This window comes from Passer domesticus, chromosome Z (genome assembly GCF_036417665.1).
Source record: "Passer domesticus isolate bPasDom1 chromosome Z, bPasDom1.hap1, whole genome shotgun sequence".
NCBI classification, from domain to species: Eukaryota; Metazoa; Chordata; class Aves; order Passeriformes; family Passeridae; genus Passer; species Passer domesticus.
In genome coordinates this window covers 74515744-74542659 of record NC_087512.1, presented here as the reverse complement: position 1 = coordinate 74542659, position 26916 = coordinate 74515744, and the positions used below count along the sequence as shown (strand labels likewise).

General features: G+C 49.4%; 1 protein-coding gene across 3 annotated transcripts in view; it reads left to right on the top strand.

The window, feature by feature from the left end:
- The first annotated feature begins 11629 nt into the window (after nt 1-11629).
- Nucleotides 11630-26916, top strand: part of TDRD7 (tudor domain containing 7) — a 47597-nt gene continuing 32310 nt past the window's right edge. Inside the window, exons 1-4 of one of the 3 annotated variants that reach the window (XM_064403097.1) lie at nt 11630-11841; nt 16430-16650; nt 23806-23947; nt 25046-25259. In XM_064403097.1, the coding sequence (XP_064259167.1) occupies nt 16444-16650; nt 23806-23947; nt 25046-25259 (563 nt within the window). In that variant the 5' untranslated portion in view covers nt 11630-11841; nt 16430-16443. The other 2 variants (XM_064403099.1, XM_064403098.1) reach the window with 2 other exon arrangements.

The window sequence follows — 26916 nt, the reverse complement described above, 5'->3', positions numbered from 1 at the left end:
AAATCCATGCAGACAGAGCAGTGCCTGTGCAGGTGCCCACCTGCAGGCAAGTAGCCTTGATTTGAATAATACAAATGGGTCAAACTTTGCCTCCTCTTCAACTAATAAGGCTCAACATTCACTCTTGAATGAATCTCTGTCCCTCACAATTTGCCCAGACTTCTCTTGTAGCTGGCACCATACTATATTGGTCTATCCAGGACCTGGCTTTCAGGTTCTGGAAACCAAGAAATGCAGCCTAAGAGTCTATTAGGGAATCACAGAAAGAGAGAGGGATGGGAAAACCAAGAGCAACACAATGGTTATAGGCAGGTTGGAGAGGTAAAACAATCAGCACAGATGAGGCACAGAGTCTGCAGAGACAAGTGCTCTGACCAGAAGCCTGGTGACTTAATGCAGGGCCCTTGTAATCGGGGGCAGAGACAGGGGCAGGCATTAGAAAACACACACAGTGAAATTGCAGATCAAACACCTCACTCCACACCAGAAAATGAGGAAGGGACAAGCTCTGTCAATTTCAGGGCTTCCCTCAGCCAACCTGTGCTGTTAATCAGTGATCATTTACCACAATTAGCCACTCTAACAGACAAACACTGGCACCTCTGCTGGACCAGTGCCCTCGAGTCTGTGCCAGATAACTAGGAGGTTGCTGTCAGTCCAGGATTTCTGGGGATGTTGCTCACAACCCCACTCATTTGCACACTGTTTTGAGGTCAGTACCTCCTGGCTCAAAGAAGCTTACCCTGCTGCAATTTCCAAAGCACAAGCAGATCAGAAGGCACAAAACATTCCCAGCAGCAAGGACATGTCGATCTTGCCAACCCCGCTTCAAACTGCCTAAGTGGAAACAAATTAATCCAGTCACATGGTCACTACATAGCCTTGCATTGAAGGTTCTGCTCCCATATTTTTCTGTCACACAGGAATGGTTTGGTGTCCTCTGATGAAGCCGCCTCCCCAGCAAAACATGGAGCAGAGCTGATAGCAAGTCTTCTATGACTGACTCTCAATCTCATAAGCCACTGTCCCCACCGGCAATCCCCAACATCTCCAGTCCAGAAAAAACTCAAGGAGGCTGAGATCGCCATCTGACAGTGTCTCAGCACGGCTACAACAAAGGTGTGGAAATTATACTCATCTATGGTATTATTATTATACTCATCATTCTGGACATGCCAGAATTAAAGACACTCCATCAGAACTGCTACATGAAAGGAGACTGCTTCAGTTGCCTGGGTGGCACATTTTTTTCTGCACTCTCCTGCTTCAACTTCCCAGTCTTTGGCCCCTACCGGCACCTCCTCTTGCTAACTCCCCATCAATCATTCCTGCCACAGGACTTGTTGTCACTCCTGTATTAGTGCTGTCTACAATGGCTTGTCATATTTGTTCTCTAGAAACATTTAACACCTTTTTCAGGCTTCTTTGGGTTACAGGTGAACATTTTTAGGATTTTTTCAGTCTTTTAAAGTTTGTAACTGTGGTGTGTCAACAATTCAGGTCATAAACTTTAACCTGCATCCTGCTAAAACCTGTCCAAGATCTCAGTTTTATCTGCCTGTTAGAGGGAGCTGCTTGAGTTTCTGTTAATTATAAATATCCTTCTAAGTGTCTGACAAGTTTTATAAGTGTTGGCACAAAAATTAAACAGTGTCAAGCACCACGCTACTAAAACAGGGACTTTAGTTCTGGCAATTCCTTTTTAACACAAACACGGACATTTGCTGCTGGGCACGGACCACTTCATGATTTTCCTGGCTAGTTAACTCACTGTTAGACTGGAGGCTGCTGCCCTCTTGCTTTCTGACTGAGGATAGCAGAACCTGCCCCTGACTTTGGAAAGGCTTTCAGGAACTGCCCAGACAGACACTGGATGTGCTATTGCTGTGGTTTAAAAATTATTTTAAGAGAAACGACACGCTGTAGTTATGCAAAGATGTTTATGCTTTAACTATTTGGCTCATGGATTTTAAAAGCTTGTTCCATCTTTCTTTAAGTCATCCTCCTCTGAAATGATAATCAGTTTGGGGAAGAAAACTGATGGCAGTATGGTGCGGTCCTGAGGGCACAGGTTTCTAAGACTGCTCTCCCAAGGTTGCTGAGGACGGTTTTGCCAGCATTTCTTGCTGGGTCTCACAGGCCAGGGGGGTGGTCCAGCCCATGGAGCAGCAGGCAGCATTGCTGGGAGGAGCGGCAGAAAGGTGTGGGGCGCTGCTCTGCAGGTGCCATTCCCCCCCAGAAGGGGGTATGTACCGGGGGAGCATTGGCAAGCTGTGCCCTGCTTGCACAGGAAGGGTGCAAGGGACCCAGGCCCCTGCAGGGGGAAAGTTGGCAGGGGGAGTTTAGCTCTCTGAAATTTGCCTGCAAAGGGACACAGGGCAGCCCAAGGCATGGCCCAGCAGCCAGTCTCAGTGGTGCTTGGCTTGAGGTGAGCTGGGGTGTGCTGGTTTCTGCTGGGATAGAATGAATTTTTTTCACAGTGGCTAGAATGGGGCTGTGTTTTGGGTTTGTGCTTCACACAGGGTTGATAATATAGAGATGTTTTAGTTATTCTTGAGCAGGGCTTACACAGAGTCAAGGCCTTTTCTGCTTTTTGTACTACCACGCTGGGAAGGATGTTGGAGGTACATGGGAGGTTGAACTGGCCACAGGGATATTCCAGACCATTTGACAAAGTGCTCTGCATTTAAATCTGAGTGCAAGAAGGAGGAAGAAAGAGACATTTGGAGTGATGGCATTTGTGTCCCTAAGTCACCATGAGGTGGGAGGGGGCCCTGGAGATGGCTGAAGAGCTGCCTGCCCAGGAGAAGTGGTGAATAAATTCTTTGGAGGATTTTGCCTATGTGCTTTTTAAATTTGCTTTTGTTTTCCATATTTTACTGTCTTTATCTCAAACCAAGAGTCTTCTAGGTTTTGCTGTTCCCTCTCCCCAGTCCCACTGGTGGGGCAGTGAGTAAGTGGCTGTGTGTGGCACTTGGTGGCCAGATGGGGTTAAACCAAGACATGGAGGAACAATGTTTCACACAGCCATGACATTTGACAGCACAGGTGCCAAGCCACAGCATTCAGCAGTGGAGAACAAAGCCGAGCACTACTCCAGGGCCAGTTCCAGGGGTGCTGAGAGTTGTGCAGCTTTGATGGCAAAGTTCTGCCTGCCCTGAGGAAAGTGTGACAACTGTCATGTCTAGTAGGAGCCTGAAATTCATGGCCCAGCATGGCTAAAGGCCAGGCCCCACAGCACTCTGCATGGGGGCACAGTGATGCACTGTGGTGGCACAACCCCAGACAGACACCAGGTGTCTTGTTTGGGATGCAGGTGGGGAGCAAAGCCCTCAAGAGCCCAAGGGCCAGGCCCTGCATGCATGAGCACAGAGAATTTGGCGGGGCAGAGTCTGCATGCATTGAAGACTAGGTCCCAGACTGGATGGCTTAAGGGGGACCTGAGGTGGAAGGAACTGCAGAACAAATCTCTCCTGTGCAGCTAGACAGCTTAGTCCTTCTGTCCTCTATACACTAGTATGTTTAACAAAACACAGCACAGAGCTTTCTCCACTGCAGCTCCACCCTGCTTGCTCAAGACCACAACAGGGGTCCACTCAGTCCACTCATGACATTCAGAGCTGTGGTGCACACACAGAGGCCCATCTCGAGTCTCCCTGCTCCTGCTGGGTGACTGGCCTCACTCCCTCACCTGCTGCACTCAGCACATCTTTCTTACCTCCAAGTTTCTACTCCTCACACAGCTGCTGCCAGTTCCTCTGTCTTCCTCCCTCTTCCTGACACCTATCTCCTCATGGCTTCACAACCTCTGGATCTGCTGCCATTACCACCCACCTCCCCACTTCTCCAAGGTACTGTCTGGGCAAGTCCAAACAGCTGCTGCTACAGCCGCAGTCCACACACAAGGAGTGTCTCCTGCCCCTGGGAAGAGCCCTGGCCTGGAGCAAAACGCAGCAGATCCACACTGCAAGGCTGCCTCTTCCCCCTAGGGCACCTGCCCACTCTGTCAGCCCCATGTGGAGAACTGTTCAAAAAGCACACCCAAGAGAGCACAGCCACAGCAAAGGGCCATTGGGGAGAAGCAGTAGGAAGGTTATGAGCTGTCAACAGAACACTGTGCTCTCAGGCACAAAATCTGGGGCTGGCTGCTGTTCTCATGAGTGCTCCAAGCAAATCTTCCTCTACCCCTCTGCACAACAGACCCCAGATGGCACATGGAATTCATGCAGGTGAGTGGGGCAGGACATGCCTGCTTTCTGTGGATCCTCCAGAAACAGCAGGCACTGCAGCAGGATTAAGCTGTTGAGCTGCTCTGGGCCACCTCACAGCTACGCCACCGTGGAAGTGGCACGCCACTGCCATTTCCATTCAGCACCAGGCTGGCTTCCAACCCAGCCCGGGCTGGAGGCCTCCCCCTGCACAGGATTACTGCCACAATCACAGCTCCGGAGGACTTAGCACAGCCACAATGAGCAACAGCAAACACTTTCTCACCACCGTCACCTGATGGCCCAGGGCAGCCGAAAACAACACAGAAAGAAATGATGGGGCAGCAGCTGACTAAGCCAGTGGGATTAGAGAGGCTCAAACAGGGCTGAAAAGCAGCATGTACTGCTAACCCAGCAGAACTGCAGCTCCAGCCCTCATCCCAGTTCACCCAAACACGGTCAGCTGGCTCCTGGCTCCGAGCACGCCGAGAAGGGGCACAAACACTGACGCTGCAACACAGAAGTCAGGCAAGAGGGAAAGGGCAGCCACCTGCACACAGCCTCACGCTCAACACACACATCACCTATCAGGGTAGCTATGGCAGCATCCAAAAAGATAAAGGCTCGTCAGTCTCTGTTCCGGAGTACAGACCCACAGACCCGTTCTGGGTCTCTGTGCTACAGCACTGTGGCTTGCACCTGGGTATTCACAAACCACAATCTCCACCACCACACTGCAGCACATAAACAGACCCATCTCTCCAAACAGTCTCAGAACAGCCATGCACATGGAAGATGCCACAAGGTTACATCTCAGGTAACCCACAGGTGAAAGACACAGACTCACTCTACAAAACTGCATACTTGATACTCTGCAAACCTCAGCTCTGCCTATAAGGTGGTGGCACAGTCTGAAAAGCAGCCCTTCATGGGGCCAGCACTGCTACCTTGCTAGCCATGGCCCCCAAGGAACATCAGAGATGACCACTTTGCACAGGAGCAGGGCAAGAGAAACTCAGGGACTTCACCAGCACCTCTGAAATTTAGCAAACAACAGCTCCAAAGAGGATCTTTTCTCACAATCAAGACAGGGCAATCAAAGTAGAAAAACAACAAAAGCAAGAGATTGCTAAGCAGCAACAGCTTGTTCCAAGGATCTTCTCAAGTGTCCCAAGGTGACCCACACAGCCCAGGAAAACATGGGCAATGGATGATGGCACTAGAAACCAGGCAACCCCTCCAGCAGTGCCCTCCAGCTCATCCTTCCCCTTCCTTTTCCTCCTCCTCTGCTGCACACCCAGCACCTTTGCTGGGCTGGCTCAACACAGAGCCACTGCAGGCAGGGCCTCTCCTTCTGAGGGACAGCTCTCCTACCCCAGGAACTCCTGATTACAAGTCAGACAGTGTCCCTGCTGCACAGTCAGCACAGATAAAAACAGCAATCCAGCAGTGTCAGAGCTTGAACAGGCAATTTTGTCTGTGCTTGAACTTAAACAGGCACACAGCACATATGCAATATGACCACATGGAGGCTAAGAATCCCTTCTTCTTCCTCCATGATCCAAAGGGTACACAAAACATTCAGAAGTAGTCTCAGCTGTGACCAGCCAATGCCAATGCACATCTACACTCACCAGCCCTGTTCATTATGTGGCCAGGGCACAGTCCTTTCATATGTGTTTCCATGGATGCATTAGAATCGACCTTGAGAAATCTGAGACTATCATTTTCCTGAAAATCACCTCAGAAGATGGACAGGAAGAGGATGGGTATGTGAACACGAAACTCAACCTCCAACAAAAGGATGTGGCTTGGTATGACCTTGACCTATGTAGGCTACAGTAGTCTGCCATGCAACCTTTTTGCCTTGTCCAGCAGTTCTGCATCTATCCAACCCATCAGAGCCATATGCACCACAATGATGGCAGAAAACCTCTGCAACACCCCAATGCTCATAATGATCCACTTGCCTTTTCCTCAGGAGTTCTGGTCCTTATGGGCCTTGCAGTAACTGTTATCCAACAGGACAGACTTCATTGCATGCTGAGACTCCTGTGTTTTATCTGCAAAGATGCCATAACTGTAAAGAATGACATGTAGACTTTTAGAGGAGCCTCTATAGTCTTTTCCTCATTATTCCAGGCAGGTAATCCTCTGACAGAGGGATTTTGTTCCGGCCTTCTGTTTTTTCAGCCTGTGTTGCTCATGTCTGGTAGGGCCATGGGATGGATGCCCAGAGCCTGCCCCAGGGATATGCACTGCATGACCATCCCACGGGGCTCTGCCTGGCCATGGAGCCTTCTCAGCCTGCATCGAGGGACAGACCTTGATCCCTCTTCCAGGCATGTCACATGGTGCATGCTGAGGCCTGCCTGGTGGCCACCTCACACAGCTCCACAGCCCTCAGGCAACTCCCAGTGCTCTGTGACACCTCCTGCCTGCTCCCCAAACAGCTCAGTGCTTTTTCTACAGCCACAAAAAGCGCAAGGCCTGAACCTGCCTCTTTATCTTTGTGCAGTGCATTTCATCCACTTCTACACATTCATTCCACCAGCTCTCAAGAAAGACTGCTTTAGCTACCTCAGGCTTATGGCTTTACCATTACAAATGTCTCATTCACATACCTCTAGAAATGTACAGAATTAGCGTATCTAAGTAAGAATCTACTGATTCATTCCTTCATACAGACAACTCTAACTATCTACATACCCTGTGCATGCATATAAATATTTTTTATATGAGCTGCATATAAACAGTTTGAGATCTGATCCTTCCTGGTACAAGGAAGCAGAAGCTGCAACGCTGAACAAAATGGCATCTCCCTCCCACAAAATGGTGGCAGAAACCTTCCAGCCAGGGCTCCGGCCCAGGAGCTCTGGGCAGCGCAGCAGGCGGTTTCAAGGCCAGAGCCAGCGCTACCTAAAGCCCTCCCAGCCCCCCAAATCTCAGGCCTGCACACACTTGGGCCTTCTCCAGCAACACCCAGCTACGCCCACGGGACGTTGGGGAGCGCCAGGCACAAGTGCTGCAGGGCAGGCTCTGTGCTCCCAGCTGGGCATCCTCCTCCCAGGCGCTCGCTCACCACAGGGACACTCCCGCCACAGGAACCTCCCTGCCACGGCCGTACCCCAAAGCCGCACGGAGCTCTCGCACAACCCAGCAACAGCCCTGCTCTCCCAGCGCCTGCTGCACGCAGGCTCCGCTCCAACGCTGAGCACGGCACACGGCTGCACCTCAAACGCCACATCCTCGCCCCCCAGCAGTAATGTGCAACATCAGCAGAGCCACTGCTTCGGGAGAAGGCCACCTCGCTCTCCTCAACATGCTCCAGCTCCAGCCACAGCACCAGAGCGCTCCTCCTCCAGCACACCAAGGCCAGCGACGGCTGCACGCGGACCTGCGCGAGGCTCTCTCCAATCTGCAGCGTGCCACGAGGGGCCCCGTGAAAGGCTGGTCTGCACTGCTCTCCCCTGAAGACACCCTCTCCCAACACTGCTTCCCTTCCTGGCAAAGTCACCCTGGGCAACAACACACCCAGTGCAATAGGAACAGAAATGCCCACCCTCAGCACACTTCACATGCCACCGCACACACTCCAGGCTCTCCCTTCCTGCACCCAACTTCACCACCGTCCAGCTCCGGGGCCCGACAAGGAGACACAGCATCCTTTTCTGCACCCTTCCTTGAGCAGTTTCACTTTAGGCACACACAGCGTTTCACTAACACAACCCTACCTCTTGCTCTGTACACTTATATTCGTACACAGGTCCATGTCCCTGCACCCATACACACGGCACAGCCAGTACACGTCTCCACACACACCTGGCTCCTTAACCCTGCAGTTTCTGCCCTTGCTGCTCCAGCGCCTTTCACCGACTCATCCTGCAACAATCCCTCAGCAACAGCTGCCCTCACTGCTGCCCTCTGCTCAACACAGGCACTGCCCACGACGAGCAGCACACACTGAACCTGCACATCTCCACACAGCAATGGCCAAATCTACACTGGGCACTTGCATCCTTCTCTCATCCTTTCAGAGACTTTGCAGCTGGTGCACCGAGCTTCAAAGAATCAGAAGACGTGATTGCCACCTGCCAGAAGAAAAAAGACACAGGAATTCTCTACCTATTGGAATCACTCATTGTTGAGATGTCATGCACCACAGAAATGCAGAAGTCTCATTTAAAGCTTTGATGTTTAAAATCATTCAAGGTTCTCTTCTCCTATGTCTGCCTGCCCATCTCCCTATCCTGAGGCTATCAGGGGTTCTTATGCCTGCTGCAGCATCAAAGAAATTGCGGGGAGTAGCCCTGCACTGTCACTCACAGCAGTTGTGGATACCTGCCCAGCAGGTGCAGGTTTTAGTCCTGTGCTTTCCAACGAACCATAACCATGGTGTACTTGGGGCACTGTGAGAAGAAGTTGCTCTCACAGCTGTGTCATGTGCCTTTCTCACAGCACAGAATTTCAATCAGACCTTTTACTGGGGGTGTATCTGATTACCAAGCTGCATGAGGTCTTTGTTGTGAAACTCGTTTGGTCTAGAATTTTGTCTGTCCTGGAAATGCAAGCCTGCAGGAGACTGTGCCCTGGGTGAACATGTCCATTCACCTGCTTGGACTGGCATGCGGCCAACAGCAGCCTTTGCAAACCAAACCCTGCCTTAAACCTTTGTGCAATTGCTGGAAATTATACCACTTTCAATTTTTTTTATATAACTTTGGTCAGGGATTTGTTTGCCTTTGCCCAGGGGGAAGGGCATTGAAGTTTCTCTTCAAACAATCCTGTTTCCCAGGCGCGTCTCCATGATCCAAACATCTATGGATTTCAAGTAGCCAGAAGATACACAGGAGATAAACCATAACTACTAATGACCATTAATGAACATTAATTAATGCACATCTAGTGCAGTTAGAGACATCTGGGCTGGGAAAAGCTTGTTAGGAGAAACGAAGAATGAAGATGCAATTAGCATCAAAGGTGATCGATAGCCAATAAGAAATTGAATACTAAGAATTGTGTCATTTAAGACCAATGAATGTGAATTTCTTTGGGGTTTAATGTATAAATATGTGAAAAGTCTGGTAAAAACCATGTGTGATTTTCAGTGCACAATCCAGGCATGTGGGGATGAAATAATTTCTGTTGCATATACTGGTTGGAAAAACATCCTGGGCAGAATAAAGTAATGCCTTGATGCTCTAACCCTGAAAACATGTTGAAGAGTTTCTGTTTTTTCCCACAGTTTCTGTGACACCACCCCATCACACTTCATGCCTGTACTTCTCTATGCTTCTTGCTTCTCAAGGTCTTCACACCTGGGCCCTATTTCTCTTACTACATCATTGTGTTAGCACTGCAAATATCTCATTTGACATAGAATGTGTCCAACAATTCTCTGTACAAAATTATGGGCACATTTGACCAAGAGAAGGAAAAGTAAAAAAAAATTTAAAAAAAATTAAAAAAGTAAGACCTGCTTTTCAAGGATGAGGATAGTGCTGTGGGCAGTGATGTAGGTACTGTTTACATGGCCTCAGGAAGCTTGCTCTGTACAAACTTCTCTCAGCCTACAACCTTGTTTTATTTATTTTAGCCATGACAGCTAGATTTAGCACAATTAAGTACAAAAATGTCAAAAAACTATGAACAAAGAACCTTTAAAGAGAGTGCTTCAGCTCTAAGCTGGCTGCAGCACACATATCCCCTCCTAGCAGTTGAAGACAGTGTTATAACAATATTCATATTCTAGAGGCCACTTAGGAGATTCACAACTGTATTATGATTTTGCAATATATTGGAAATGCTACAGTCTGCAAAATTTAATGTGCATGTTTATTGTAACTGCCATATCACCCTACTAAATGGAAAGGCTTTGTAAATTAAAATAGCCTCAAATGAATAAACTTTGTATTAAATATTGGACCCGCCATGTGTGGATTTTCTAAAAATGCTTTGTCAGACGATACTGGACTCTGGTGGCAAGCAGTCTGTGGAGGCTGTAGCAATCATAGAAGAAGGTGGGAGCCCCTTGCAGGCCCCTTGCTGAACCCTGTGAGGTTCAGCAGCTCCACCTCTGTCCTGGCATTGCCCCTCTGTGGGGCCAGCCTCTGGCTTTGGCAGACCTCCACTATTCAGTGACCACACAGCTTGGCCTGATGCTGCTTCCAGTCTGGCTCCCAGAAGTGACCATCTACAGAGAGAGGAATGCTGTTGTGCGCAACACGCAGGGTGGCAGGGTCCCTTGATACAGGATGCTGAGCAGTTTTCTATCACTAGTAACCACCTGCGTGGGGAGCAAATCAGCCATGTGCTTGGAACACTGGACAACACATTGAAAGCTGAAGCTGTAGGCCTACAGCTGTCAAGAAGGCAGAAGTGCCCAAGGTGCCTATGCAGATGCACACCACCTGGAGATTGGCAGCAACCTGGATATGGGCTGGGCAAGCATAGCCCTCCTGAGAAGGGCTGCAGCCCCGTGGCAGTGCAGGCAGGCACCCACCAGCACCTCCTTGATGGAACATGCACCTGCGGAGTGTTTTTTGTACAAGGTGACAAGAGAGAGCTCCAGCTGCAGAACTAAATTCAGTGGGTTTTGGTACTCTGAAATTGAGGCATTTAAATGGATTAATTAAACATCTGCAGGAGTATTGCATACAGTTCTGGTGCCCCAACCTAAGAAAGACATGGAACTATTGGAACAAGTCCAGAGGAGGTGCACAAAGTTGCTGAAAGGACTGAAGCACTTTCCCTATGAAGACAGGCTGAGAAAGTTAGGGCTGTTCAACCTAAAGGAAACAAAGTTGTATGGAAACCTCATTGCAACCAGCATCTGAAGGGTTATATGGGGAAGACAAAAGGCATTGTCAGGAGCTGTAGCAGCAGGACAAGGATAATCAGGTACCAACTGAAAGAGAGGAAAGTTAGATATTAAGAGGAAATTTTTTGCTGTGAAGATGATGAGATGCAGTGACAGGCTGCCTAGGGAGGCTGTGGATGCCCCAGCCCTGGCAGCGTTCATGGCCAGGCTGGACAAGGCCTTGAGTAACTTGTTCTAGTGGGAGGTATCCCTGACCATGGCAGAGGGGCTTGGGACTAGATGATCACGAAGGTCCTTTCTAACCCCTTAACATTCTATGATTCTCTGCAGAAGAGAATTTGACGCTCTAACGGAGCTGTTATTCCTCAGCCGCTCCCTCTGGAAGGCGACTTTGGCTGCTGCCCTGTGACAGGACTGAGACTTCAGCAGTTCCGCGGCAAGACGGCACGGCGGCCTGAGGCGGCACGGGCGCGGCCGGATGCCAGCCCCCGCCGAGCCCAGCCCGGCTCCCGCGGCCGAGGGCACACGTGGCCCTTCCCGGGAGCGGCACGGCACGGTGCTGCGCAGGCGCCCGGGGCCGGAGCGGGCGGGGGGAGGCGGCGGTCGGGCCGGGCCGGGCGGGGCGGCCCGGGCCGGTTGGGCGGTGGCGCGGGGAGCGGCCGCGCAGCCCCTCAGTGTCTGGCCCCGCGCACGCAGGCGGCGGCTCCGCCTGGCTCCGGCCCGGCCCGCGGCGGCGGCCCGAAGAGGCTTTGGCCGGTGCCTGAGAGCCCCCGGTGGAGGAGGTGGAAAGGAAGGAGTGGAGCCCCGCCGGGCGTAAGTTCTCGCGGTCTGAGGGGAAAGACAGCGCGGAGGGACGGGCGCTGCCAGCCAGCGGGAGGCTGTTCCTCCTCAGTGCCTGCGCGGTGGCAGAGAAAGTGGCCCGTCTTCAGCGGGTTAGTGGATGCTTTCTGCCTTCGGAGATGTGTTCCCCAGGGGAGTGTTTGTAGTCTGCAGAAAACGAGGTTACCAGAGAGTGCGTCCACTCCCTGCGGGAGAGCTGTCCGCATTTCCTCTTTTCCTTAGCCTGGCTGATGATCCGCAGCGCGGATCATCCGTTCTGAGCATTCCGAAGGAAGTTTCGGTTTAGATGCTGGCAGAGGTGGTTTGAGCGATGTGTGCTGACTTAGTGATGATGAAGGCAGCTCGGGCTCTCTTTCTAGTGAAGTGTCCTGCTGTCTGGAGGCAGTGAACCGCCGGGAAAATGTCATAACTGCTGAATGATCTAACGTTAAAGCAGCTTAACTCAAAAACGATTTTTAAAAAGCTTCGGAAGCTACTCTGAGCTGTGTAGCTTTCTGTTAATGTATCGGTGTTGTCACCATTACTGCCTTGAAAGTCTGTGTAATTGCTGACTATAGGAATGGGTAGATTGTAAGGCGTGGGTTGAGACTGGATTCGGTTTAACCTTTGTACCCTAGTACCTGTCACCTCGTTTAACTTGTCCTCGTGACTACTCCTCACTGTATAGTTTAGGGAGATGGACTTTATAATATGCTGTTTGCTGTTTCTGATATAATTCGACTATTGTATTGGTATGCAACTAACATGTCTGATATTGACATGATGTCATTCCCCCGTGATCCTCAGTTTCTTCTTTTAGTGAAGTTTTTTTTATTTTGAATCAGCTTTTTAAACTGCCATTCCAGGTTATTTTAAATTTTATTTATCACTCCTTGGATGTAGTGCATATACTGTTAATTTTATCTGAGTAGGGAGATAAACTCAGAAAGTTTAGGCAGGAGAACTTTCAAGAGCCATGTTAGCCGAATAAGAAATTGTATCTATTATTTAAAAGAGACAGTAGACAAAAATCTGCAAATTTTTTTCTATGAGCTTTTCCATGTCTCTTTAATGAATGTGGCTTGAAATACAGTCATAGATAGAACTGCATTTTTTGCTGTAGTTCTCAGTGCTTCAGTGTTTGGGATTTTTTTATATGATCGGGACTTGACATCACTTACAGATTTCTGAGGCACATGATATCATTTGAAACTGAGTGGGTCCAAAGGAGATATGAACCTCGTGTGTCTTTTTTCTTCTGGCAGGTGGCAATCACGTCTTCTGATTCTTTGAAGCTCGGTGCACCAGCTGCAAAGTCTCTGAAAGGATGAGAGAAGGATGCAAGTGCCCAGTGTAGATTTGGCCATTGCTGTGTGGAGATGTGCAGGTTCAGTGTGTGCTGCTCGTCGTGGGCAGTGCCTGTGTTGAGCAGAGGGCAGCAGTGAGGGCAGCTGTTGCTGAGGGATTGTTGCAGGATGAGTCGGTGAAAGGCGCTGGAGCAGCAAGGGCAGAAACTGCAGGGTTAAGGAGCCAGGTGTGTGTGGAGACGTGTACTGGCTGTGCCGTGTGTATGGGTGCAGGGACATGGACCTGTGTACGAATATAAGTGTAGAGAGCAGAGGTAGGGTTGTGTTAGTGAAACGCTGTGTGTGCCTAAAGTGAAACTGCTCAAGGAAGGGTGCAGAAAAGGATGCTGTGACTCCTTGTCGGGCCCCGGAGCTGGACGGTGGTGAAGTTGGGTGCAGGAAGGGAGAGCCTGGAGTGTGTGCGGTGGCATGTGAAGTGTGCTGAGGGTGGGCATTTCTGTTCCTATTGCACTGGGTGTGTTGTTGCCCAGGGTGACTTTGCCAGGAAGGGAAGCAGTGTTGGGAGAGGGTGTCTTCAGGGGAGAGCAGTGCAGACCAGCCTTTCACGGGGCCCCTCGTGGCACGCTGCAGATTGGAGAGAGCCTCGCGCAGGTCCGCGTGCAGCCGTCGCTGGCCTTGGTGTGCTGGAGGAGGAGCGCTCTGGTGCTGTGGCTGGAGCTGGAGCATGTTGAGGAGAGCGAGGTGGCCTTCTCCCGAAGCAGTGGCTCTGCTGATGTTGCACATTACTGCTGGGGGGCGAGGATGTGGCGTTTGAGGTGCAGCCGTGTGCCGTGCTCAGCGTTGGAGCGGAGCCTGCGTGCAGCAGGCGCTGGGAGAGCAGGGCTGTTGCTGGGTTGTGCGAGAGCTCCGTGCGGCTTTGGGGGTACGGCCGTGGCAGGGAGGTTCCTGTGGCGGGAGTGTCCCTGTGGTGAGCGAGCGGCTGGGAGGAGGATGCCCAGCTGGGAGCACAGAGCCTGCCCTGCAGCACTTGTGCCTGGCGCTCCCCAACGTCCCGTGGGCGTAGCTGGGTGTTGCTGGAGAAGGCCCAAGTGTGTGCAGGCCTGAGATTTGGGGGGCTGGGAGGGCTTTAGGTAGCGCTGGCTCTGGCCTTGAAACCGCCTGCCGCGCTGCCCAGACCTCCTGGGCCGAAGCCCTGGCTGGAAGGTTTCTGCCACCATTTTGTGGGAGGGAGATGCCATTTTGTTCAGTGTTGCAGCTTCTGCTTCCTTGTACCAGGAAGGATCAGATCTCAAACTGTTTATATGCAGCTCATATAAAAAATATTTATATGCATGCACAGGGTATGTAGATAGTTAGAGTTGTCTGTATGAAGGAATGAATCAGTAGATTCTTACTTAGATATGCTAATTCTGTACATTTCTAGAGGTATGTGAATGAGACATTTGTAATGGTAAAGCCATAAGCCTGAGGTAGCTAAAGCAGTCTTTCTTGAGAGCTGGTGGAATGAATGTGTAGAAGTGGATGAAATGCACTGCACAAAGATAAAGAGGCAGGTTCAGACCTTGCGCTTTTTGTGGCTGTAGAAAAAGCACTGAGCTGTTTGGGGAGCAGGCAGGAGGTGTCACAGAGCACTGGGAGTTGCCTGAGGGCTGTGGAGCTGTGTGAGGTGGCCACCAGGCAGGCCTCAGCATGCACCATGTGACATGCCTGGAAGAGGGATCGAGGTCTGTCCCTCGATGCAGGCTGAGAAGGCTCCATGGCCAGGCAGAGCCCCGTGGGATGGTCATGCAGTGCATATCCCTGGGGCAGGCTCTGGGCATCCATCCCATGGCCCTACCAGACATGAGCAACACAGGCTGAAAAAACAGAAGGCCCAGAACAAAATCCCTCTGTCAGAGGATCACTTTCCTGGGGACCTAAGTTGTGTTTTCTCTCTGAAGAGTCTGTGGAGTCAAGGCGTTGTGCGTTGTGGGTAAGACGTTGCATGCCCCAGATGCATGCTGTTTCCGTGGTGGAATTGAGACGTGGGCATTGGTGCAGGTGCTGGCTCAGGGGCATGCAGACCAGCTCCGGTCTCTCTAGAGGAACATCCCGCACCACAGAGTGCAGGGTGCTGTGACAGGGGGTGGTTGTTGTGCCCTCTCCCACTTTCAGTGGAAGTTTTAGCCCTGCAGGTAGCAAGGTGTCGTCAAATAACAAAATATCCTGAATCGGATAAAATGACCCACAGGATCATTGAAATCCAACTCCATGCCCTGCACAGGAAACACCACGTGCCTGAGACTGTTGTCCAAGTGCTTCTTGAACTCTGTCAGACCTGGTGCTGTTACCTCTTCTGTGGAGAGCCTGTTCTAGTACTCAGTCACCTTCTCGGTGAAGACCCTTCTCCTGATATCCAGCCCAAACCTTCTCTGACACCACTCTGGCCATTCCCTTGAGTCCTATCACTGGTCACAGAAGTGTAGATAGCAGTGTCTGCTGCTTCTCTTACCCTCACAAGGAAGTTGTAGTCTGCAATGTGGTCTCTCCTCAGTCTTCTCTTCTCTAGACTGAACAGACCAAGTGACTTCAACCATTCCTCATATAGTTTCCCCTCACAGCCCTTCACCATGTTTGTTGCCCCCTTTTGGACACTCTTGCCAGCTCAATGTCTTTCTTACACTGTGGTACCCAAAACTGCCCCCAGCACTCAAGATAAAACCGCTCCAGTGCAGAGCAGAGTGGGATAATCCTCTCCCTTCCCTGGCTGTGATGTTGTGCCTGATGCCTCCCAGAACATGGGTGGCCCACCTGGATGCCAGGGCACTGCTGGCTCATGTTCAGCTTCCCATTGGCAGGGCCCCCAGGCCACTCTCCAGAGTGCCTCTCTTTCCCCACTTATACACACATCCAGAATTGCCCTGTCCCAGGTACAGTATCCAGTACTGCATGGTGGGTCAATTGCTTAGCAGCACCTGTCCCTCTTTTGTGCATGTGGCCTCTTGTGATTGTCTGGCACAGCCACTTTGTGCATGATGGCTGCTGCGCTCCTTTTTCAGCACTTTTTGACAATGTCATGCCCTGTGTGTTCCCTACAACATTATGCTTGGCTTGCACTACTACTACTGTAGGCTTGCCCTACAGGTCTACCCAGAAGTATCAGAGTCTCCAGAGATGAGCCACTGAGTTGCTGCATTCTGGCTTGTTGGGGGAGGGAGCTTGAATGGTAAAAGCCAGTGATTTTAGCCTATGTATGTAAAAATTTTTTTCCCTTTTTTTTTTTCTTTTGTATACAGGGTTTTAGGTGAAGATGCAGGAGCCAGAACTTGTTGCAAAAGCCCTGAGAGCTGTTCTTCATGCCTTTAAAAATGGCATACGTTTGTCAGAACTTCAGAGTGAATACAGATCCCTGACCAATGAGTTGATTCCCTTCAGGCACCTAGGATATGACACACTGGAAGGCTACTTGGAGAGTATCCCAGGAGTGGTCAGAATGGAAGAGAACAAAATAGGAGAGGTAAGAATCAGTTACAATTCAGAAACGGGTTTTGTGTTTGCAGAATGTTCCTGGTTCATAGCTTTATCTCCTTTTGTGCTGTGGATTTCTGTAGCATGCATATAGTGCACTAATTCTGGGAGAGGTGGAAGCTGTGACATAAGAAACGAAGTGCTGCTTATTTTCCTGCCTCTGCATTCCAGACCCAAGATAGTGTATGCAAAACGTGTAAAGTTGCAGGGCTTTTTCCTGGCAATGTGAATTCTGTCTGGAAAGATCACTTGTGTGACTGTGGAGATCTGGCCCCTTTCTCAGCATTTCTGACTAGAGGAGATACTAGTGGCTTGTCCTGGGACCTTAAGGAAGGTTAACTTTTGTGTGTTAATCATCTCTTCTCAGTGGAGTTTAGCATCATTTTTTTCCTACAGTAAAACTTAGGTGCTGTTGCTTATAAGCCTGATGGATTGCAGTGCAACAAGACTGCAAATATGTGCTGAGGTTACAAAGTGCTATGTAAGTGAGGTGCCTTGCTCCAACATTTCAAGTGCCTCAGCTTGGCAAGCAGGCAAGGGATAAAGGGTCGTCGCACAGATCAAGAAGGAGAAGCAGATCTTGGCAGAACATTGGTGTGGTAGAAGAGCTGTCCTTTATTCCTTGCTCTTGCTTCACTAGCCTGTGTCTCCTGGTGGCTGCCACCTTGGAAGCACCTTGCTAGGACCACAAACCTCCTTGCCCAATAGTCCAGACTTCCTGGTTTGAAGTCAGAATGTGTTCTGTTGGTAGTTGGTGCAGCTGTGTGACTTGCAGATGGTCTTGCATGGCAGGCTTGAAGCCTCTCCCTCGATGGAGCTATGGTTCTGGGTTCCTGAAGTCTTCATAGCCTGAGGCAGAGCAAAAAGCTGGTGGGGGTTGGCACAGTGTGTGGCTGTCATAGCAGGTCTGAAGAGATAGGACTTAAGGCTGAGCTTCCTTGTTTGCTCAGCTGGATTGGGAATGGCATCTGTGAGCTCAGAACTAGTTCTCCCTCATTACCTATGTGGTGACAATACAGTGAGAATCAGTTTGTCCTAATACCTAGAAAAGTGGCTGTTTTTAAGCAACAGGTTCCCTTTCTGCATATTTACATCAGAATTTGCCCTTTTACAGCAGACAAGCAAGTTTGGGATTCTTTTTCTCCAAAGCCTACCTCAGCTGCAGCTACATTAGTAACAGGATTGCAGGTACCTCAGGTCTGGGAACATTTGTGATCCTGCAATTAAATGCTTCCTCGTGGTGGTTCTGGCAGATAGCCATCTGTTTCTAACTAGGGCCTTGCAGAGTGTAATCTGGTATCCTCCCATTCCCTTGAGAGTCTTGTTTATCCACTAATGCGATGTGTGCTGAGAGCCTTGTGAACTCTTGGATAGCACTAGGGGCAGTGAATTTTTTGTGGCAGCTGTTATGAGAGAGTGAAATGTAGCTTTAGGAGGTGAAAAAGGAGAAAGTCAGGGGTCTTGAGGTACTTGAGGAGGACTCACTCTGGTTCAGAAGTGCCAGCTGTGCTGTATGACTGAAACAGCTGAGAGGAAGTGCCTTGCTGAACACATGGGAGGCAGGAAAAGTGCAAAGACTGAGCCCATGTTGCTGCTTGATGACACTCCTGTTGCCACTGTCCACAGTGTGGGCATGGCAGACATTAAACAGAGGGTGGCAAGCATGATTATGCACTGATGTGGGCTGCTAAGCTACCTGGGACTGCTCCCATGTGCTTACTTGTTACAAGCTATATGTCATTATAAGCCTGTTCTCTTGGTTCACCTTTCTCCAGAATACTTGAGCTCCATTATAGGCTGATACCGTAGCTCAGAGTTCACACAAGGCCACTGCAAGAGCACGCAGTCAGCCAGTCTCTCTCCATGGAGTACCCTGACCTCGAAAATGTCAAGACCCTTGCCTCTTCCTTTAATCCCCTTGTAGGCAGTGGGGCAGGACAGCAAAGACATGCACATCCAGGGATCTGCTAGCAGGTAATGATCATGGCTGCAGTCGAGATAGTCTTAAAAGGACTTTCCTTACTGCTAGGTCAGCTGTCCAAGATGTACTACAGGAAATGCATTCAAAAAGGAATAGTATAAACTAGGCAGCAAATAATACAAATCGATCTCAAAGTGCCACATGTTACATGCTGCCTTAAGTGTTCGTGGGAGGTGAATATTAGCTAGGTAACTGAGGCTGAACAGACATTATCTTGGGACGGCAATGATATAAATTGTCCTTTGTTCCTCTTGATACTGAGCACTAATTTGCTGTCTTGAATGTGGGGAAGATTAAATCTGATGATGTTTTCTTTATGCAGTAGCTATGTCCTCCAGTTTCCACAGAAGATTAGAATTAAGTTCAGTATTCAGAAAGCACTGCAAGGGGACTCATTGAAATACTGTGCACCTGCAGCAGGTGGTTGCATCACTTCAGGGAACTCTACTTTGCTTTGCCTCATATTCATTTATGAGAAGTGTGTTGTTGCACTTTTGTCTAAGAAAATTCTGACTTCTGCTTGAAGAAGTCAATTTCTCTCTTCAAAAGGAGAAATTTGGAGACTGCTTTGTTCTACTGATCTACCCCATCCCTTTTTACGTGTGAATTCATTTTAATTAAAACCACTTTGTTAAACTTTATCGCTGTGGAACAAGGGAAGGAAATGCAAAAAAAAAATTATTTAGATCATTAGTGACAGGAAAAACCTGAAATGTACCAGAGATGCGAGAACATTTGTTTATAAAACTGATAAACTGTATAGGGACAAGAAACCTTTTATACTGAGACTTTGAGAACAAATGTCAAGTGATCCATCCCATGCATCCCACTCCTGTTAGCTAGGAGTTGGAGAAAAGTTCTCACACACTTTTGTGGAAGTCAGCACAAATGGGCACCTCTCTGCGGAGCCAGTACGTGACTGTCCACAGCTTGGGCTACAACCAGAAGAAACTGGAGATCTTGGTGTTGTTCAGGGCTGTGATCTCATTTAAGGTCACGGAGAGTTGTTGCAACAGGTCACGTATGCAACCAGCATGCTGCTGTGGGTTGACACTGGCTGCTGAGGAGTTATGGGCTGCAGTGGTGAACAGGAGGAGTTCCTGTGAGGTCTTCCAGGTTTGGGAGCAGTGGGGAAGTGGGGATGCCAGGAGCTCTGTCTTGGGACAGATGATGAGACAGGAAGAGCTTATGAGTAGTGGACAGACCAGTGTATGGGCAATGTGGTGGCTGTTACAAATATCTTAAGTGGGAAGAAGTGGCAGACAAAGCAGATGATGCCTTCTTTTGACAACCACATGGGTGACATGGGCCACTGCTATTCCTGCTGTAGGGACAAGACATCCAAGTATGAACAATCCAGGATGTTTCTGGGGTCTGCTGCTCCCAGCATCCTGACACATGCTGTGAATCAATGAAGAGAGGTGCTCTGCTGGACACAGTCCTTGAAGACAAGGAACGATTGCAGATGTAAAGGCTGGGAAGAGCCCTGTCTGTGGCTAGATGGTGTCTGTGAGCCTGAAAGGAGGGAAACAAAGCAAAAAGTGGAATCAGCAGTGCAGGACTTTGGGAGAACAGACTTTGGCCTGTTCAGGAATCTTCTTGGAAGGCTCATGGAATACAGTCCTGAAGAGAATAATCCAGGAGATGTAGTGAGCTTACAAGGATTGGCTCCTGCAGTTTCAAGAATAGTGTGTTCCAATAGTTGGGGGAAAAAGCAAAGGGGGCAGGAGCACTGACAAAACTGAGCCATAAATGCAAGCATGCATGAGGTGGGAGCAGGGAGAAGCAACCTTGGAGGATTATACAGATGCTGCCTAAACAATCCTTACGTGGACCTAAGAAAGACTGCATTTAGTATTCATTATTTGAAGACCAAGACAACATGCCGCCCTCTTGAGAACAGCTCCCAGAGTACTGCCAGTTCTGAGCAAGTGCTTCCAAACAAGGTCCTTAAAATAGCTGGTTAAGTGTACAGGCAATCGGAGGAAACAAGGACAGGGATACAGGGACAACAGAAAAACTGGAAGAAAGAAGGTCCAGCAAATGAAGACCTTCAGCTTTTTCCTGTGCTTCACTTCACAAAAGCCTTATTAAGTCCATGCTCAAACTGTTGAGCGCAGATTGTTACACAGACATCTGTAAAAGGGTGAGGAGTGAAGGCTTTCAGGTTCACCTTTCACAAAGATGGGTTATGACTCAGGTACAGGCTGCTGTATGACAAAGTCTCTCTCTTAAGCTAGGCTGGAGCAGGTATAGTTGATTGAAGAAGGAGTGCCTAACTTAAATCTACCATTACGAGCATGCACACAGGAGGTAGAAGCAGAATTGGGTGACCTGGAAGGGGTATAGAGATACTATGGAAATAGGCAGAGGAAAGTGCAGGGCAAGGAAGTCCTGATCTTGTTTGGGGAGGATTAAGGTAGGGAGCATTTGGAAAAACTGAATGTGCATAAGTCCATGAGTTTATTGCAGTGCACCCACAGGTGTCAGTTACCTTGGAAAGGTCATGGTAATTGTGGGAGGTGCTGGAGGACTGAAAGAAAGCACCACCCTTCACCAAGAAGGGTGGGGTGGGAAGATCAGCCTGATATTGAATTGTTGGAAAGTTGTTGAGCGTCTAATCCTGGAAAGCTGTTCCAGCCACTTGAAAGACCAGAAGGCAAGTCAGTATGGATTTACGAAGAGAAAATCATATGTTACCAAATAGATACCCTTCCAAATTGAGATGATTGGTTGAGTGGAGAGCATTGGATGTAGTTTAACTGAATTTTGGTAGAGTTTATAATATCTTCTTCCGTAAAAGTGGCACAAAACCCATTGGGAGACAACTTAAAAGTGATGTGCTGTAGGAATAGATGCTCAGGAATTGGTGTCTAACATGTTCATGAATGACCTAGGAGATGGGACAGAGATCATCCTCAGCAAGTCTGTAGATTACAGGAGTATCAGGACTTACAGGGCAGATGGATGTGCTTGTTGTTCTGAGAGATTTCAAGAAGGTGGAGAAATGGAGCATCAGGAGCCCTGTGAAGTTCAGTATAGGGAAATGCCGAGTCCTACACCTGGGGAAGAAAAAACCTGTATTCCTGTATAGTTTTGGAGTTGACCAGCTGAAAAGTAGCTTGGCAGAGAAATGCTCTGGAGTTCTGGTGGGTATGAAGTTCACAGTGGGCAGGGTGCCATGTGTAGCAAGGGAGACCAACAGCATACTGGGATTCATTAAGAAGAGTTGCCTGCACTCTAATGGAGGTGATAATTCCACTCTGCTCAGCAGCAGTGAAACCACATCCTTTTCTAAGCTTCCCAGAACGAGACAGACATGGCCACACTGAAGCAAGTTCATGGAATGATTGTGAAGATTATGAAGGGGATGGAAAATAATGTCTTAGATGCAGGGCTCAGACAGTGGGGATTGTTTGTGCTGGAAAAGGGAAATCTTATCCTTATGTCTGTTAAAGGGAGTAAACAAAACCATGGAGGCAGACTCCATCTCCAGTTCTCATTGGTATTCAGCGAACAGACAAGAGACAATGATAGCAGACTAAAATGAAAGCAGTCGCATGTAAACATTGAACCGCCCACTTTTTACAGTGAGGTTGGCTAAACAATGGAAGAAGTTCTCCAGAGTGGTTGAGAGTTCTTCGTCCTTGAAGATATTCCACCACGTGACTTACTAGGTTTAGTTGATGCTGCTTTGAGCAAAGATGCTGCATGACATGGACTTTGCTTTCCAGCCTTAATTTTTCCGTGATTCCTGGCATTTAATCACTACAGTGGTGAGACTGCTGGATTGCTGTTTTTATCTGTGCTGACTGTGCAGCAGGGACACTGTCTGACTTGTAATCAGGAGTTCCTGGGGTAGGAGAGCTGTCCCTCAGAAGGAGAGGCCCTGCCTGCAGTGGCTCTGTGTTGAGCCAGCCCAGCAAAGGTGCTGGGTGTGCAGCAGAGGAGGAGGAAAAGGAAGGGGAAGGATGAGCTGGAGGGCACTGCTGGAGGGGTTGCCTGGTTTCTAGTGCCATCATCCATTGCCCATGTTTTCCTGGGCTGTGTGGGTCACCTTGGGCCACTTGAGAAGATCCTTGGATCAAGCTGTTGCTGCTTAGCAATCTCTTGCTTTTGTTGTTTTTCTACTTGGGTTGCCCTGTCCTTTTTGGAGCTGTTGTTTGCTAAATTTCAGAGGCGCTGGTGAAGTCCCTGAGTTTCTCTTGCCCTGCTCCTGTGCAAAATGGTCATCTCTGATGTTCCTTGGGGGCCATGGCTAGCAAGGTAGCAGTATTGGCCCCATGGCACTACTGAGAAAGGGCAGTGCCAGGGTTTCACAACCTCTACCACCACCACCGAACATGGCTGAGACCACAGACTTCCATTTTTAACTTAGTGCTTTTGGGGTAACTGCTTTTGGGGTAACTGTGTCCTTATGGAATCCTGGAGGAGTACTCACCCAGCTGCCTTTGCAGCAGCTGAATGCCCCAAAAGTTTGGGCTTTCATCTTCTTTTCATGCAAAGTGCGTGCTAGGCACACCTTTTGGTGTCTTGCCAAGGCTAAGTTCCTGTGTCCATCCACAGGATGGCCTGTGGTAATTGGATGTTGAGGCAAGAGGCCATGAAGTTGGGAAGGGAGATACTTATGGGCTTCTTCAAGGCTGGGCTGTTGTTGGGGGCCAGCCCAGTGCCTGTGAGGCGGGTGGTGCAGCCAGGATAGTTGTGCGGTTTCTTCAGTAAGTAGGGCAAAGGCAACCCTGCTCCACAGGGTCAGCATGGTGCCGGAGCCTCTTGTGAGCCATGGCAGGAGGAACAAGGACAGGCTGCAACCCCGTGGCTTCCCAGAGCTACAAAGCAAGATTGTGGGCCTGTGGAATGGGAGATGGAAACCAGGCTGTTTCTCAGAGGGGCCCAACCTAATGTAGAAAGGTGATGGAGAGGCTCTGGCTGTCTGGTTTGCTGATTTCTGAGGTTCACTGAGATTTCTTTTGGGGTTTCACAAAAGGAGAGTGAGATCTCCAAGATCCCTGTCCGCTGCTGAAGCCTTTCCTGAACTGCCTGCTGGCCTACATGATTCAACAGTTACAGGCTTGGAAAGGGATACAAATGTTTCTAAGGGCTGTGGATGAGCATGGGTCTCATTGACTGCTTTTTCCCCTGTCCCCTTCCTGCTCCAACAAGGTAATTTGCCATGCTGTTAGTTGCAATGAAACTGTACGAGTTGCTCAACTGGTGGCCCGACAGAGAAGCTCCAAGAAGAAAACAGTCCGGCAGGTGAACTGTCAGATGAGGCTGAAGAACACATCTCCAGTCAGTTTATCAGGTAAGCCATAGCAGCTCTAGAGGGCCTGCCTTTATGGATGAACTGTGCAGCTGCTGCACAAAAGTCTTGGCTGTGAGGGTGTGTCACCTACAGCCACAGGTTACAGGGTCCAAGTGAAGAGTTCTTGGGAGGATGAGTGTTCTTGACAAGGATGCTTATATCTGAAAGCCATGACCAGAGAGAAAGCCCTTTTCAGGTGTGTATGCAGGATGTGAATGATCTTGGAAAACAAAGTCCTTGTAGGATGCTTGGCTTCACTTTCATTTGCTCCTGCTTCTGTGAGAAACACAGTTGGGATGCAGGCAAGAAATGTGGCAATAAGCCTGCATGTTCTTTAAGGCTGGCCTTGGCCTGTTGTGGAATGGGAGGATTGAACCATTCCCTCAGTGAGAAGGAGTCCCTGTAGCATCATCTGTGGCTGTCTCAGCAGCTCCTGTTGCTGATGCCAGTGTGACAGTGCCACAAAAGTTCTGATGCCCATTTTAAACTCTTTTTACTTCTTACCTTTTGCATAAGCTTCTGTAGCAGTGTTTTCCTAAAGTATGGGTCAGGTTTTCTTCACTGCTGTGCTGTTGTGTGACTCTCTGGAATTGAGTCCAGGATTAAGCCCAGGCAGGACCCATTTGCTTGCAGGTTGGCAGCTTGGAACAACAGTGGGTCTCATAGTGTGTGTGGTCCCCTGTTGTCTGTAATGAAGTGTTTGCTGCTTCTTGCTTTTCTATAAGGATGCCAGTTGGGAGGCTGAGCTAGTGGCTCATATCACAGTTAAATGACGGGAATTATAAAGGCAGGTTGATTAACTGTCTTGCACATCAATCCCCTCAGAAGTGTTTGAAATCTCCAAAATTGATGTGGCACATCCAGCATATAAACAGCAAAGTGACCAAGAGCTTGTTTATCCCTTGTTGTGTCCTGAATGCTGGCGTGTTCCTCTGTGGGTGTAACTTGGTCACCTCTGCTGTGTGGTGGGAGTTCAGGTGCGCACAAACCAGAGTAGAGAAGAAACCCTTTGGATGCAGTGGAGGAGGTGCCCGGGGAGGTGGAGGTAGACTGCGTGGAAAAGAATGCTACTCATGCCTGCTTCTGCAAACTCTTTAGGAAAGCCCAAAGGAACTTTGCGGCAGCCCCGGTCTTTGAACATGCCAGAAGAAGGCAGTAAGAGGCCTGTTCCTCGCCTGCCCCGAGGCAGAGAAGTGGCATGTGGAGGTGTGAAACCTGTGGTGGAGAGTGCCCGATCTGCCTTACCTTCAGCTGCTGGGAGTGGACCACCTAAAGAAATCCCTATGCAGAGGCATGTCACTGTGGTAAACAGGTCAGTGTGTGTGTGTGTGTGTGTGTGTGTGTGTGTGTTTGCACGCGCACAAGTGAGGGGAAATTAAGTGTGATGGACCCTTAGATGCTGCCATACAAGCAGTGTCTTTTGGGATCCAGTGGGAATCCGGGCCTCTGCCCTTGCAGCAGGTGAAGTCTGAATATGGGATAGTACCCAGGAAGGAGACAGGTGATGTTTTGCCTTTTTGGGTGGTGCCATAGCTAGCTACCCTGTGCTCTTGGCCTGTTCCCATGTTTCAGAGAAATGTGGCCAAAGGTGTCACAGCAAGGGAGTGTGGAGCTGTTGCCTGAGCTCAGGAGCTGTTGTGGCTGGTGTGACAGAAAGCAGGAGAAGCAGATTTGTGTGCAGGAGCAGGTGATGTGCGTGTTGAGGGTGAGGCTGTGTGCAGGTGGCTGCCCTTTCCCTCTTGCCTGACTTCTGTGTTGCAGCGTCAGTGTTTGTGCCCCTTCTCGGCGTGCTCGGAGCCAGGAGCCAGCTGACCGTGTTTGGGTGAACTGGGATGAGGGCTGGAGCTGCAGTTCTGCTGGGTTAGCAGTACATGCTGCTTTTCAGCCCTGTTTGAGCCTCTCTAATCCCACTGGCTTAGTCAGCTGCTGCCCCATCATTTCTTTCTGTGTTGTTTTCGGCTGCCCTGGGCCATCAGGTGACGGTGGTGAGAAAGTGTTTGCTGTTGCTCATTGTGGCTGTGCTAAGTCCTCCGGAGCTGTGATTGTGGCAGTAATCCTGTGCAGGGGGAGGCCTCCAGCCCGGGCTGGGTTGGAAGCCAGCCTGGTGCTGAATGGAAATGGCAGTGGCGTGCCACTTCCACGGTGGCGTAGCTGTGAGGTGGCCCAGAGCAGCTCAACAGCTTAATCCTGCTGCAGTGCCTGCTGTTTCTGGAGGATCCACAGAAAGCAGGCATGTCCTGCCCCACTCACCTGCATGAATTCCATGTGCCATCTGGGGTCTGTTGTGCAGAGGAGAGAGGGACCAAGCTATCCTGCTGTGACTCAGAAAGGAGTAGGAGCAGCTGTGCTTGGGCCTTCCCTTTTCTGTGTGTGCAGATGAGTTGGATATTTTTAAGTGGTACTTCTCTAAAAGGCAGAGGCACTTTGCCTCAGGCAAAGCAAAAAGAGCACTTAAGAGTTTTCTCCAAATTAGTTACTGTAAGGAAAATACAGGATGTATTTTATCACATTTAAAGATTTGTAATATGTGAAATAAAATTAGGTAGATGTCACCCCTCTTCTGGCTATTCCTACCTAATGTAGTCTGCTCCATCTTGTGTTATCTTTGTTCATCTCTGACAGTCTCTCCTGAGCTCCTTTTAGGTAAGTGTTCTGCCTTTCTCTTTGTTGTCTGTTTCTGCTCTGCACTGTAGGAGAAGCTACAAGTAAAGTCTGGTTTGGCCCATGTATTTTTGGAGGAGGAGACATCTTGTGCTCTTGCAGAGTCCAAATGCTCTCCTGTTAACTAGGGTACATAGTGAAGGGAGAGTTCAGGGAGATGCGGTTCATATTCCCTGTGAATACAGGGTTGTATGTGACTGGATTCTTTTGTTAATTTGTTTCAACTTGGCCAGTTTGAAGCAGGGCTGGCAAGATCCATGTGTCCTTGCTGCTGGGGACGTTTTGTACCTCCTGAACCGTTGTAGTTG